A 16,548-nucleotide genomic window follows, 5' to 3' on the forward strand; every position below is an offset into this window, starting at 1 on the left:
GTGCGTTCATTGTTCACTTTCAAGCTTCGGAGGTTTCAATTGTATATTTAGAACATTTTTCCAATTGAAGTCTTCAATGTTAATCATTTGTTTGATATTTTTCATGTTTTTTTGGCAGAAAATTTTCTCGAAATTTTCCGTCTTTTAATATTTTAATTTTCCGTAATATTAATATTTTCTAAACTGATTCGAGAATTTTTCCAATCTTCGATTGCGTTTGTCTAATAGTATGACTTGAAAAAGAAAGGAAGAAAAAGTAGAAAAACTTAAACTTTCTCTTCTCTTCTTATTTTTTCAAGAGTCTTAGTTTTTTATATCGTATCTTGTTGTAATTTTCCAATCTTCGAATGCATTTGTTTTTAACATCGATAGCTAAAATCGCAACCGAATATTTATTTGGCTGTTGCCCATTGTAAACATCCCCTGGACGTCAGTTTTTGATGCATATTAAAAAAATGTAATTAGCAAAATTTTGAATTTATTCATCTCTTTCAGTTAAGTTTAATCGTCGGAACGGTGAAAAATATCATTCGTGTAATTCCGTAATGATCGTTTCATAGCTGTAATGTTATTATGGGAGTCTTGATAATTAACAAAGTCTATTTGTGGCGTCATTATTTTGGTAAATTGTCCAATTTACTCGGAAATTCGATGATGAAGTGGAAGATCGGTGCCAAAACCCAGTGGCTCGAACACGGAGACCAACGATGCACAACCTCACCCGGCGAATGTTCCAACTCAACTGAGGGGCGCTTGAGAATTACGTGCTGATGCTGCTAATGGTTGAGAGATATTCACTCCTGCGTTATAAAGGCATAAAGTGCAATTCAAAATAAATATAAAGTGCAATTCAAAAATCTTATTTTTATATATCGTACTATATGCCCTGCAGAAATTTTTCACTAACTAGTATTAATGGCTTAATTATACTGGTATTAATACTGGTACTAATAATCACTTATTATCTATGTGTTTACTCCATAGTTTTGATCGGCAATTTCTTAATGCACGTAAAAAATCATTCAAGCGGCAATTTAAATTTACATGTTTTACGGTGAAAGTTGGGCATGGCAAACTCTGTATAAAACAGAAAAAGTTGCTGCAGAGCGCTGCTCTGTGATATCTTCTTTTAAAATATGTATAATTGTCCAACTGTGCATACAACGTTAGTGAATACGTAGTATGTATTGAAAATCGTTGTGTTGGAATGAGTAGAAAACATACGTATTTGCATTTTGTTCAAATACAACAAGTTGTAGAACTTCCTCAATCTGTGTTGTTTTGTATAATCACAATAAAAAATAAAAAATATTTGTACCTACACTCATCAGCTACAATTATTCTGAATTATTTGCGAATATACTTTCCAGAAATGCATGGGGCACATTCAACAAAAAATGAAAAATTTCTTACCCATGCCTATCACTAGCAAGGAGCGGACTAGAGCACTGATACACTCATTTGCCGGGACAAACTGAGTCCAATTGACCCAATTTGGGTGATCTGGGTCATCATTTGCATGAGTCAATATCCATGCAAATATTCTCACTCATTTCGTTGAATATAATAACAGTCAAGACGGACTATCCCCAGATTAAGTCGTATACCTTTAAATGTCTTTGTCCAGTCGTCGTGACTTTGATCATCTTCTTTCAAAAATTCACACTGCAATTTATAAAATTCATAGCGGTATTGGTCAAAATATTCCTTGGTGATTCCATCTAATAGTAAAAATTTATTAACTTAACAGCTGTCAAGCCATTCTTCTTCTTTTCTATCAGAAATTTTTTTTTATCAGTGACTTAATCAAGTAAATAAATAACAAATGAATATAATCCGCCAACTCTCCTCATAATTATGCCATCATGTTAATAAAGACTAAAATAAAGAAAACGAATTAACCAAATAGCGCAATCAATGAAATTTTCCTTTAGAAAATAACCAAGAAGATTTATTTTAAATAAAATATCGGCTTAAACAAGGACATATACTAATGGTATTAAGCCTGACGTTTTCAATTTAGCTTCGGTTCCAAAAATTCTGTTAATGGTCTTGTTTTGTTTTCTACTTGAATGGTAATTCACATAGAATAGAATAGAATAGAATAGAATAGAATAGAATAGAATAGAATAGAATAGAATAGAATAGAATAGAATAGAATAGAATAGAAACGGAACCCGATCTTTCCATAGCTGACGATTGATTGAGATAGCTGCTGGACTTATTGCCTGGTCCGTAATTTGCTAGGCATTTTAAGACTGAACATATGCTCCTGCATAGCTTCGTCTGGACTTATTGCCTGCTCCGTAATTTGCTAGGCATTTTAAGACTGAACATATGCTCCTGCATAGCTTCGTCTAGTCTGTTCAAGGCGTTCATACTCGGAGCGTCAACGATGCTATCAGGGAGGCTGTTCCACATGTCGGTGACTCGAAGCGAGAAGAAATGTTGTCGCATGGATGTGTTACAACGCTGTTTTTTTAGTTTATAGCCGTGGCCCTGGTGTTGGTTCTTGTTTCAAATTCTAGTAATCCTTCTGGGACCTTGTATAAGCCATGAGTATACTTGTATATTTCAATGAGCTCCCCACGCAGACGTCGATAACTGAGGCTTGGAAGCTTCATAATCTTTAATCTTTCCTCATAGGACTTGCCTTTCAAGCCCGGAACGATCCTTGTTGCGCGTCTTTGAACATTCTCTACTAAATTTTTGTTCTTTTCAAATTTCGGTGACCACACGACGTTTCCAAACTCTAGGTTCGGGCGCACGACAGCAACAAACAAATGCTTCATCGTTTCTGCATCTAGGAACTCGAAAGAGCGTCTGATCAGTCCAAGTCGTTTATTGGCTTTATTAACTTGACCTTCAATATGCTTAAAAAATTTCAACTCATTGCCGATATTAACTCCTAAATCCTTTTCCGTTGTCGACTTCGACATCATCACTCTGTCGTTGCAACCGTGTCTTCTCATACTGTAATCTTACTGTTCGTTATTTATCATTATCACATACATTATCACATACATTGAAACAATTCCAAACTTAGGTCTAAAGAAAAATTTTTACGTTTCAGTTAATCTTAGAGAATTTTACATTTTTATGACGCTCCGAAAAGATGGTGTTACTCAAAAATAATAGGATGTTATGTGGGCAGTTTTTAGTCAGTTAATTAATAATATGGTGTTCAGCAGTGTTCAACAGTTTAGTAACTTAAATTTCACGAGGAAATTTGAATTTATTTATTTAATTTAAACTATACCTATGAATGTTAAGATAGATAGGAAATGGTATCGAAGTATGATAAGAAGGGTCAAGCATTTATCGCTGCTCCATTATATTCTTAATCGAGGTTATATGATTATTTATAAATCGATAAGTTATATACTTGAGAACTAATCTAGGGAAGAGATTTGAATATTAGTTTTTATTTCCGTGGGTCTCTTAAAAATTTTTGATTATATTATATACAAATGAATAAATTAAAAATGAAATGATTTTATTGATGTGCTGAAATTAAGAACATGATTATGAAACTTTATAATCCCCAGAGGTTTCAATAAAAATATTTTACTTCACGTTTAATTTTTTTTCAATAGGTAATGTGAAATTCTTTGTGGAGCTGACATCTCTCAAAATGTGAGTAAGTTTGTAATTGATGCAAAAATTAATGCGTGTGAGTAATTTATTGATTAATTTATCTTAATATTATTAAGCTATTTTGTGTTCGCAAGTGAAAAGAATCTTAGCCCAGAAGGAGTTCAAGGTCCCAGAAGGATTACTAGAATTTGAAACAAGAACCAACACCAGGGGCCACGGCTATAAACTAAAAAAACTGCGTTGGAACACATCCATGCGACAACATTTCTTCTCGCTTCGAGTCACCGACATGTGGAACAGCCTCCCTGATAGCATCGTTGAAGCTCCGAGTATGAACATCTTCAAAAACAGACTAGACGAAGCTATGCAGGAGCATATGTTCAGTCTTAAAATGCCTAGCAAATTACGGAGCAGGCAATAAGTCCAGCAGCTATCTCAATCAATCGTCAGTTATGGAAAGATCGGGTTCCAAAGGCCGGATCCCTTGTGAATCAAGTCACGAAAAGTTCAAGAATCGGCAACAGGCCATGGGCCTATTTCTTCAACGCCGACACTTCTATTCTATTCTATTCTTAGCATCATTTGGGGCTTGGGGAAAAAATGACCGGGACTATCACTAATGCAATTTTCTATGAAATTCCCTACAGAAAATTGAGTGTTTACGGGTAACAGAACTGTTTTTAATTTCGGTGAACGCCAGAAAAAAATTCCAAGGCACCCACCGCTTAGAAAAAAAAAACAGGAACTGAATAAAACCTTCCGATAATCTTCGATATAACATCTTCGATATTAAAATACTGAGATAAATAACATTTTTACCTACGTTTTGTTTTTTACTTTATTTCCCGCGATGCATTTGGTAACTCGCCGATGTTTGTAACATCAATTTAGATCTCAATCTTTGAATGCTCAGCAATGTCTAGGCCTTATACGTTTTATTTTCACCTATGCCATGATATAATTATTTTAATGATTATCTGGCAATGCTAAGGATTGATACATTTCGTCTTTACTTATAATTAATGCTGCGTATCTTAACCAAACTCATATTAACTTCAGTTCAATATTAGTAGAACTTAGCGAGGCATGGATCCGACCGTGCAATAACACCAAGCATTTACTGTAGTTATAATACAAATGTAATGATTGTCGTCCCTTTATTATCATTGCAAATTGTCAAATTAAGCTGGTGACTGATTTAAACATTAGTACTATGATGCACGTTACGCATTAAAACTTGATACCAATCTTGAAGAAATATTAATAGTTGAAACGCGAAATAAGTAATTAAATAAAATAGGAAACAAAACTTTTTATAGAGCGTACCTATTAATTAACAGCATGCATTGGAAAACATGTTCTTAGTGATAGCAATCAGAGTGATTTATTTATATAACACTAATATATATCAAATATATTAGTGTTATATCAATAGTTAATTCGTGTCGACCGCTATAAAAACTCGTTCATGTCGAACCGTATTACATATCAAACGTTGATATATGTCAAACGCCAGCATTTTCGATAAATTCGGAGTTTTTCCAAATTGAAATTGCGTTAGAAGTTCTTCATCTGAATTCGAGTTTTTAAAATGGCTCTAATATCAAATTGAGCTTAATTGCTCAAAGAATAAACTAATTAATTATTGGAAATGAGAATCCCACTGCTAAAAATTGGATACAAATGAATAACATTTTTGTTAATATAATTGAATAATAATAATAATAATAATAATAAAAATAATAATAATAATAATAATAATAATATTAATAATAATAATAGAACACTAGCGAAGATACTATATCGCTCCTAGAATAATATCGCAGAATTTACGAGTATATCGTAAATCATATACCCACGAAAAATTTATTGTATACGGGATATCTTCACAGAAAAATTATTTTAACGAGATTACTGTCGTAGAACATTTATTGCAACAGGGATTTATCGCAACACGTTTATTGTAAGCAGATAATGACCGCATTACATCGTTTTTAATTATAGTTCAGCGGCAGGGCATTAATCTTAACGAAAACCTTATAGTAAAACAACGACAGTCGTGAGAATAATATCGCATGGAAATAATTCTAACGATAATCATATCACAGAATAGTGATTTCAACAGTTTGCCGGAATGATGAGTCCTACCGCAGAACAATAATATTGTAACCTGAACCATGAGGCAGAAAAATAACTTCGACAAGAAGCTGCAGCTTAACAACGATTATGACAAGGATCTTACCGCATAACGATAATTAATACCTAATATCTAAATACAAAGCAATACATGTAATAAGCATCCTGCCGCCGAACATTACTTGTAAAAAGAATCCTTCCACAGAACAAAACTTGTAATGATAATTCCGCCGCAGAACAATAATTGTAAAAGGCATCCTGTCGCATAACAATGAAAGGCGAATCCTGCCGCATAAGAATAATTATAATGAGAATATTTTCACGGTACAATAGGTTTTATGAATTTTTCATTCATTATATAAACGCTAATTATAATAAGAATCCTTCCGCAGTACAATAACTTTAATGAAAGTCTTGCCGCAGAACGATTATGGTAACGAGTAACGAGAATCATTCCGCAATACAATAACTTTGATGAAAATACTGCCGCAGAACGATAATTTTAATGAGAAGCATTCCGCAATAAAATAAATTTAATGAAAATCCCGCCGCAGAACGATAATGGTAATGAGAATCATTCCGAAGTTTAACAATTTTAATGAAAATCCTGCCGCAGAACGATAGTTGTACTGAAAATCATTCCGCAGACGAGTTATCGCTCTTCAGCGAAGAACGTTGGTTTCACTGCCAGGGCTTAGCCCCAAAAATCGATAGCTGGCGACAACGTCTGGGTTTCAATTTTTTTCTCAATAGGAACTTTTGCATCTCGTTTTGTTTCATTTCTTTGTAGTTTGCATAATTATTATAGTTTTAATTTTCAGTGCAAAACTAATGTGATTTCTGTTAACTAATAAATTAGTAGAAGTAATAAAAAGATAATCGATTTAAAATTTAAATCCTAAGCCGAGGTAACGAATTAATCGAAAAAAACTTATGAATGAACATTAACGTTAAAGTATGAAGATGAAAATTTAGTAACAACATTCACCATACTCCCATCGTTCGAGTAATTGCATTGTGATACATAATCGCATTAATTGTGAAACTGACAATTGTGAAATAAATTGTGATCATCTATGATTAAATTAACTATGAATTCTTATTATCTGCGATTAAATTGACTATGAACTGTGAGACTCTTCTACGTTTCGACGTCAGGGCCAAGTTAAAATATACATTGCTATTTATTTAGCACATCTTCCACGAAAGAATGAACATTTTATTCGATACGCTAAATAAATCATGCGATGTATTTATTTTGAAAGGATTATTTGGTGCTCTGCGTGATGCCTGTGCTTAGACTCCCCGGATTTTCGTTATTTTTCATTACCACTATAATACGCTTATCCTTCGTTTTAAAATATACATTTTTCAAATTGCTTTTAAATAGCTGACTAATTGTTGATGTCACTAGGATTTTCCCTTTTCTCCCATTATCTCAAATTCGCTCTCTCCAATTCAGTGTTTGCCATCTTTTCCATTCTCACTTCCAACTTTCTGTAATGGGCCTGTTACTTTTATATCGCATCCTTCCTGCAAACAGGACATTCATTTCTTCAATTTCCCTTTTCTTCCTCGTCATTTTCCCTTCTCTTCTTCAAGTCTTATTTTCAACCAGCTCGTCCGTTCATGCATCACTCTACTTTTTAAGCTCCACTTATTCAGTTTACCTCTCTTTTCACCCTCTTTTCCAAACTCTCTTTAAGTTTCGAATCTTCCCTCTCCCTCTTTCCCTCTCCTTCTCTCCCTCTTTCCCTCATCCCGCACCGCACACGTCAGTCGAGTGCTAAGGTTTCAGTCACTTTAAAGCTCTCGCGACGATCGGTGCGCGCTCAAGGAGCTCCGCAGCTTATGCAAACAAAACCATTATTCCATTATTATTTAGCATTCGAAAACCAGTATCTATTAGCAAATCGAAGTGTAAATATTCCGGGGAGCTCCCGTAGAGTTTTGTATCTGTATATCGTTGTGTTGTCGAATGTAAAATATTCAGCCATGCTACCAAACACATGGAAGTTTCCCCTTTCGATTTCCCGTTTCGTGAATTATTGGATTTTAAATGGCTACAAGGCAGAATAAGTTTTATATATAAGTCATTTTACGTGTTTTTAGATTCCCTACCATCTCCACGAGCATGTAGTAATTAAAAAAAAATATGCGTTTACCAAATAAGTAGAAGAGAAAATCGTGTGTTTGCTCTCAAAATTTATAACCCCCAAGCATCTCGTTTACTTGAGGTGGGCTTTGGTTTACCATGTTTGACATGAACGCGTTCTCGTATAAACGCATAATTTATTTCCCGTATAATCAGGTGCATGTTTTTCATGAATTTGATCCTTTTTCAATATCTTTTTATAGGCTTAGGTGTTGTGTTATTATGACGTGAGATGCAGTAGGTAAAGAAACATAACGTTGAAGCAATCATAAGAGGAACTATTTTGAAATTTGAAAAGAATGTTTTTCCACGGAAGTTATACTGCTAGGGCAATAATTTGGAAATTATACTGCGAGAGCGTATGCAATAATTAATATCCTCTATCATACAATACTGAATTGATCAAAATCTTACACATATCCTCTACAGACTCCATTGTTACGTGATCGAAATCAATGTTTAACTGATCGAATAATTCCATACATCAGATTTTTATGTTAACAGATTTTTCCGATGAAATTCTCACTTCGCAGTCGATCATAACTTATCAACGATCAATGTTTTTCGTGGTACCATGTGTTTTGGATGTTTTATTTTTTACAGTGATGTCTTCATAAGGACGGATAGGGATATTTTATTGCAATGATTTCTTGATGAAAAGTAAAGTTTGGAATATCGTGAAGAATTGGCAAGTGATAAAAACGTGATGGAGGCACACGATGCAAGGATTAATGGTCCTGATGAAGCAAGGAATAAGAAAAGTAAGCAAGAAAAATACTTATTAATAAATTGAGTTTGTGTATTAATAAATTATTTTAAATTTTAAGTAAATGAATTTGTCTACAATTTGCTTCTTGTTTTGGCTAAATTCAAAGTTAATAACCAGCTTGGAAGGTAGTATTGAAATTTGCGAATGAATTAAATTTAAAATACGAAAGTTCATTCAAAAATCAGATAATTTCCTTTTATTTCATCGTTCAAATTAGAATCGGAACCCAAATAAGTTTTCCAAAATTTCAGTGGATAATTTCTAGGATAATTAGTGTTTTTTGACACACTTAGCTAATAAATATTTACTGATGATAATATTAATCAATATATTTTAACTCAAAAGGTTTCTTCCATTTTTTCTCCTATTTTCATTAATTAGTTTTTGCATATGTTGAGATAATATTCTTACGAATTAACTTTCACAGCTGATCTTCAAGTCTATCATTCAAATCGAATAAAAATTTTGCATTAGATGGGAATGGAATAAATAAAAATAAATTTATTGTGTTTCAATGATTCAAAAACATTATTTTTAGAGGGGTAACTTATTCTCTTTTAACCATTTTAAGCTAGTTGATCATGATAACAAATTATTTATTCTCATCCTCATTAAGATATGGCTGGACATATATTCTTCAAAGATTTTTTTTATAATTGATAACGATATTCTTCGACATAACTAAACACTGTTAATTTCTAAATGGAAAATGTTTGTCCACCAGGGGTGACCCTGTCAGAGCTGTCGAGTAGGAAGGCAATGGAGGCAGAACGACGGGCTTTGTTTTTCCAGGGGCTCATGGATGCCCTGACCTTCTCCAGCGTCATGAAGGTAGACTTCTTTCGTTATATTGCAATCCTAATGATATTATTAATTTCTATTGGACTACATGCTGTTTAAACGCCCAGCGTCATGAAGGTAGACTTTTTTCGTTATATTGCACTCTTAATGATATTATTTTATTTCCATTGGACTACATGCTGTTTAACCGCCCAGCGTCATGAAGGTAGACTTCTTTATTAATTTATTTTCTTATATTGCACTCTTAATGATATTATTTTATTTCCATTGGACAACATGCTGTTTTTCCGCACACATATCATCCACATATCGAAAGCATTTTGAAAAGCACATATGATTATATTACAGATTAACTTGTTTTCTAATCTCAATGTACATCATGACTGTGAAGTCTCCCTAAAAAGTGCAGATTAATAAATATGATATAAGCGGCAAAACGAATATTCTATCTTGTAATTTCTTATATCCATGAACATCCATCAAAATTTCAAATATATCGTGAATGCCAATGTTCTCCAAGTTCTCTTCTGTCAATTAGCCAACCCAAAATTCAAATTGAAAATAAAGTTCAAAAGTGTAACGTTGAACCTTTATCAAAATGCAAGTAATCGGCTATAAGTTATAATAGATTAAAGTGAAAATTTTTAAAGGTTATCTCTCCATGATATAATTTGATGTAGCATTGGTTCATAGAAAATCTGTCGTTAAAATTATCATGACAAATGGTTTGGCCTAATGTGAAAAATCATAAACGAATTTACCAGTAAAAAAATAATTTTTGGAAACATGTTTTACATCGATATAGATAGAAATTTTTATTTATATACTGATATTAATAGAATATTATTCATGCAAGTAACCATACCTACGAGTGAACTGCGAGTCAAGGAAATCAATCATTAAAATGGCTTTTTAATTTGGAATCAGCGGGTAATCAGATGGATTCTCATGATTTACAGTGAAATATCGTAAAGAAAAACTGCTCCTGTGTCAAGAAATTGAGTGATGTTATCAAATAAAGTTTAATAATAATTATTAATTATTCATGAAGTTGTTAAATCAGATTAAATTGAGATAATTATTTTTTTATTGCGATAATATAAATAATCGACTTTTTCACTTTAAAATTTTCGATTTCGAATAATTATATGTTATATAATTTAAAATGTGGAGCATCGATCATCGAACAATTGCACGAAAGTCATACAGTGAAGCCGGGCATCTCTTTCTTTTATTTGCAACTTGTGAATTAAAACTTGATGGTCATAATGGTGCACGAAATTCATCATTCTCTCAAAGCACTGACGCGTGACTTTTTTTTATATTATGTTGACTGCCAAAAGTCATCCCGATGAGTGGTTCGAAAAGATTATGTAAATCTGTTAACATATTAGCTTACATGGATCTATAGACTAAAAATTTCTTCCGGTAGTATAATTTAAGTACATATCGCCTCAAGTTTATTGCCCAGCTTCATCTTCTATGAAGTTTTTATTTCAAGATTATTTTTACAATGAACATAAACAACATGAGGACTACAACGGCAAACGCTGAAGTTATCCAATCCAAGTGGCACTCTGTTTAATTGACGAAGAAGCTTTTGCCGCAAGGAAGAAAATTTTTCATAGAGAGATATTGCCGCATGTTCTAGTATGCCAGCTCATTCCACATCAGCATCTCAAGATCTTTCCAGACTATCATCTCGAGCTATTCCACTGCAGAATCCGGAGCTCATTCCACACCAACATCTTGAACGCATTCCATACGTGCATCTTGAGCTCATTCCATGCCAGCATCTCGAGCTCTTTCCATACCTACAGATCCAGCTCATTCCACACCACCAGCTTGAGCTCATTCCATACTTCAAGCTCCAGCTCATTTCATGCCAGGATCTCAAGCTCATTCCATACCTCCAGCTTCAGCTCATTCCACACCATCAGCTCCAGCTCATTCCATACTTCCAGCTCGAGCTCATTCCATACCACCAGCTCGAGCTCATTCCATACCACCAGCTCGAGCTCATTCCATACCTCATGCTCCAGCTCGAGCTCATTCCATACCACAAACTCGAGCTCATTCCATACCATCAGCACCATCTCACTCCATACCATCAGATCCAGCTCATTCCATACCACCAGCTCCAGCTCACTCCATAATCCTATAAGACGTTCATCAACCCTCAAAACCTATACGTTTTTACGACTTACTTCTGGATGCCAACGAATTTCTTTAGCCTCGTCGTACGTCGTTGATTTTTTGCGTGTTTTATTGCACTATCAACTCATTAAATTAGCTTGATTATCGCCGCTGTCATGAATGATGTATGAATAGGAATAGTTATAGTGATAAAATTATAACGGATAGATTCTAATAATATAATTAAATCCTGAGAATTTCGTTAACTGTGAAATCCTTACCTATAGATTATTTTGGTTTACATTTTATTTATATAATTGGAAAATGAAAACTATGGGCCTCGTCTAAATCCCACTGATTGGAATCATGAACCATAATAATTTTTTTATTATATATTTTTATTAAGTAATTACGAAATGTAACCTTTTTGAATAAATATTATATTGTTTGGCAGTAACGAATTTAATTGCGACGCTATCTTACTTTGTCTCCAAGAAGTGAGAGTAATCTCACATTTATTTATCGAATAATTATTGAGTTTATACATACCCAAAAATTAATTCATAAAATAAATGTGTTCAAATACGTTTGATACTTAATTAATTGAATTTATTTAGCGGGTTTTTGTTAACTAAGATTTTGCTTCAATTTATTATTATTATTATTAATAAATTATTATTTATAAAAACAATTTGAATTCAATTCATCAAATTACATTTCAAGGAGGAAGGCATTTTATTTGAATTACATCCATTGTTTTACTACAATTAGTTTATAAACTTTTAATGTCTACAATTTTTTACCCAATTTCAAACACAGAATCACCAAAGTACTATCAATCATTTGAAATATTGCAGACGATCAAGTTCGACTTCTGAGATTAATTGTTATTATGAAACATTGTGGTCGTTCAAAAAATCCTGAGATGTGACCGGTCGTTTGAAACTAATTTACCGACTCAAGTTTCGATAGATTGACAGCCTTCGAACAATCATGTAGTTTCTCTTGATCTGGGGACTCAATTTTAATTGTTATCGAAAAAGTTTACTGTAAATATTTTAGCAAGAAAGTGGTTAATAACTGAAATCAATGATGAATATTTTGTGTGGTTCAGTGAGTTCCTTAAAATAAAAATGCATAAAAATGCTTCTCAGTTTAAGCTAGAATCGCATAATCAACACTGATCGTGTTTAGTCGAGTATATAACATTAATGTAACCATTTAAAAATTTTCCCTTTATTATTAGTAAATATTTTTCATTGAATAAATGTTCGAATCGGATATTCAACGGTGCATTTTATAATTGGATTATCTGTATTCACTTCCATAAAAAATTAAATAAATTTGAACAATAAAACCACGTCCTGGAGCAAACGCCAGATGTTAAATGATCAGTAAATATTTCGTTGAAACCAAGTAAATGCAAAGAAAGTTCAAAAGATCCTTCGATTGACTGTGCTTAATGATCGTTTACGATATTTTTTTAATTATAATAAATTCGAGATATTTCTAAATATCCCTCTAGGTAAATTGAGAATATTTTTATTGCTGTTAAATTAATAATTGATATAATCTACATGAGGTTTTATTACTAAACAAAATTCATACATAAGATGAATACCGTTTGTAATAAATTTCATAACTGCCAAGAACTTTCTAATTCCAGCTGAAACTAGGTAATGGAAAATATATCTCATCAAATATTCTCTCACAGAATAAGTATTCTCTAAAGAAATTCCTATTAATCATCAGTAGTATGGGCTCACTGATATTCAACGTGATAAAATTATTGTGAAGAAGAATACAATCCATCAATGATCGAAGCTCGTCGATAACCTGTGATAAGTTAGGATTGAAAACATTGTAAGTCGTCGCTAAACTGGCATAAGTTATGGTCAAAAACATTGTAAAGTTATCGTCGTATATAAACGATCTATGTCGTAGATCAAAGACATATCAAAGACGTCTTTGTTTATTCATGTCTCTAATTGTTTATTCGTAATGATCGCACATATTTATCCTAATTATAAGTTGTTGCCTTTTTAGTCATCACATGCCCAGGTTTGGGACGAACTGGATGTCTTTGATTTTTTATTTTTAACTCTCTCACTCATTCATCATTACAATAAATTATTATCAATGTAATCATCACGAGCCAGGTTTACGACGAGCAGGATGTCTTTGATGGTTTATTTTTATGAATTATCACCATTTTAGTCATCACGAACCAGGTTTACGACGAGCAGGATGTCTTTCATGGTTTATTTCTATGAATTATCACCATTTTAGTCATCACGAACCAGGTTTACGACGAGCAGGATGTCTTTCTTAGTTTATTTCTATGAATTATCATCATTTTAATCATCAGGTGCCCAGGTTTACGACAAGCAGGATGTCTTTGATGGTTTATTTCTATGAATTATCATCATTTTAATCATCACGAGCCCTGGTTTACGACAAGCAGGATGTCTTTGATGGTTTATTTCTATGAATCATCACCATTTTAATCATCACGAGCCAGGTTTACGACGAGCAGGATGTCTTTGATGGTTTATTTCTATGAATTATCATCATTTTAATCATCACGAGCCAGGTTTACGACGAACAGGATGTCTTTCATAGTTTATTTATATAAATTATCATCATTTTAATAATCACGAGCCAGGTTTACGACGAGCAGGATGTCTTTCATAGTTTATTTCTATGAATTATCATCATTTTAATCATCAGGAGACCTGGTTTACGACAAGCAGGATGTCTTTGATGGTTTACACAGAACGGTCGCACGGGTATGTCGTTAGGAGGCAATTGTAAACAACTCGGCGCTCTGCAAAACATTTATCGCAGAAGCGGAAACTTGGCTGAGAGCTCTCAGGTGACCGCGACAGAGTTATCTTATAGCATCAAAAATTATTCGTCTGCAAGGAATTATTTTTTAATACAAATAATTCTTTCATTTTGGTGGTTATAAGTCCGTCGAAAAATTTCTGACCCGGAATAACCTTTGAATACAAAAAATCATCTATTTTGACAGTAATATGTGTGTGCGAAAATTTTTTAATGACATTCATATCATTTGTTTATGTCGATAATGGGTCTGCAGGGAAACATTTGAAGAAAAATAAATAATTTATTTTAGCGAATATGAGTTATATGAGAATATGAGATTTCCAGAAATATATGCGGTGACTCAACGGTTATTTAATTATATTTTAAACAACTTATATATTTAACGACGTAAATTATTTCCGTACATCCATGCGATTCATCTATAGAATTCATCATCTAAGTAAACTGAACTCCAGCAATCCTCCATCCTCCGCAATCATCCATCCTCTGCAGTCATCCATCCTCTGCAATCCTCCATCCTCTGCAATCATCCATCCTCTGCAATCATCCATCCTCTGCAATCATCCATCCTCTGCAATCCTCCATCCTCCGCAATCATCCGTCCTCTGCAATCATCCATCCTCTGCAATCATCCATCCTCCGCAATCATCCATCCTCTGCAATCATCCATCCTCCGCAATCATCCATCCTCTGCAATCATCCATCCTCCGCAATCATCCATCCTCTGCAATCATCCATCCTCCGCAATCATCCATCCTCCGCAATAATCCATCCTCACAATCATCCATGCTCCGCAATCATCCATCCTCCGCAATCATCCATCCTCACAATCATCCTTTCTTCACAATCATCCATCCTTTACAATCATCCATCCTCCGCAATCATCCATCCTCCGCAATCATCCATCCTCCGCAATCATCCATTCACTGCAATCATCCATCCTCTCCAGTCACCCATCCTCCACAATCATCCATCTTCTGCAATCATCCATCCTCCGCAATCATCCATCCATGCAATCCTATATATATAACGCAAGGCTACACGTCCTCGGTATGCAGGGCGCCTGCTGCATGATAAGGTATTTGTGTACGGCATCCGAGATGCAGGTGCCTAAAGCTAGCATGAGTAATACAGATGAGTATTGATACCGATACAGAAAATACCGCTGCGCATGGCAATAGATGAAAAGAATCAGAAGGTATCAGGGAAGATATTACCGTGTTGTTTACTGTCAAGTAACAGTTGAATAACTTTAGTTCTTAAATGAATGTCGGTTATTAAATAGGGTTGAATTCCTCCTTTGAATTTGCGTCTGTTAGCTGATAAGATGCTAAGGGTGGCCATGTGCTGTTCGCTCTAATTTAGCGTCTAAAACTTATATACAATGCGATGAATATATTTACTATCGACGGAACCAACAGAGAACTTATTACTCTTGAACTCCGAATAAAGTTCGGTATTCAGTAATGTTACGAACTGAATAAAAATAGAAGAATTCTAACCGATATACGAACTTTGACCAGTAATCTTACTGAACATTTTTGTTCAGTAAGTAACACCTTCTTCATCCTCTGCATACTTACTTTTTTACATTCAAACCTGGCCAAATAGAGGAAAAAACTGCTAAAGGGGAACTACTACGTAAAAATTTGTCACTTTTAGATATAATGTATTACCAACTTGGGGATTTAGGCATTGAGGTTTGAAGTTTCCAATAATGCTCAAACTGAAGGTCTCTAAACCGTCTCCGTATTCTTCAATATGAGCCTGAATGACACCATAGTTCCACCAGTGTAGTGGCAGAAACCATTTTCCTTGTACTGGCAAAGATATATCACGTTAAAATGAAAAATGTAAATTTTTTCTTGGTATGCGTAATTTTTTTCATGAACTCATTCCCAACCAATAAAATAGAAATATTGAACAAATAAAAATTCGTTCATTCGTCTGCTGGTGATTACTTTCTAAAAGCTAATAATATATTATTTAATAATTATTAACATACATGTCAACCCTTTGATCATAATCATTAGCAATTGTTTTTTTTTCACTTTAAATTTCGAAAGTACATTGCGAAAAAAGTACTGCCAGCGTTCTAGACATG

At 33.7% G+C, this 16,548-nt stretch overlaps 1 protein-coding gene across 2 annotated transcripts in view; it reads left to right on the forward strand.

Annotated features, from left to right (window-relative positions):
* Positions 1 to 8,405: 8,405 nt before the first annotated feature.
* Positions 8,406 to 16,548, forward strand: part of LOC108675611 (protein PALS2) — a 35,461-nt gene continuing 27,318 nt past the window's right edge. Inside the window, exons 1-2 of one of the 2 annotated variants that reach the window (XM_018163635.2) lie at positions 8,406 to 8,649; positions 9,382 to 9,488. In XM_018163635.2, the coding sequence (XP_018019124.1) occupies positions 8,595 to 8,649; positions 9,382 to 9,488 (162 nt within the window). In that variant the 5' untranslated portion in view covers positions 8,406 to 8,594. The remainder of the gene's footprint in view (positions 8,650 to 9,381; positions 9,489 to 16,548) is intronic. The other variant, XM_018163634.2, reaches the window with a different exon arrangement.

The sequence above is a fragment of the Hyalella azteca genome, unplaced genomic scaffold (assembly GCF_000764305.2).
Source record: "Hyalella azteca isolate HAZT.00-mixed unplaced genomic scaffold, Hazt_2.0.2 contig9910, whole genome shotgun sequence".
In the NCBI taxonomy this organism is placed as follows: domain Eukaryota; kingdom Metazoa; phylum Arthropoda; class Malacostraca; order Amphipoda; family Hyalellidae; genus Hyalella; species Hyalella azteca.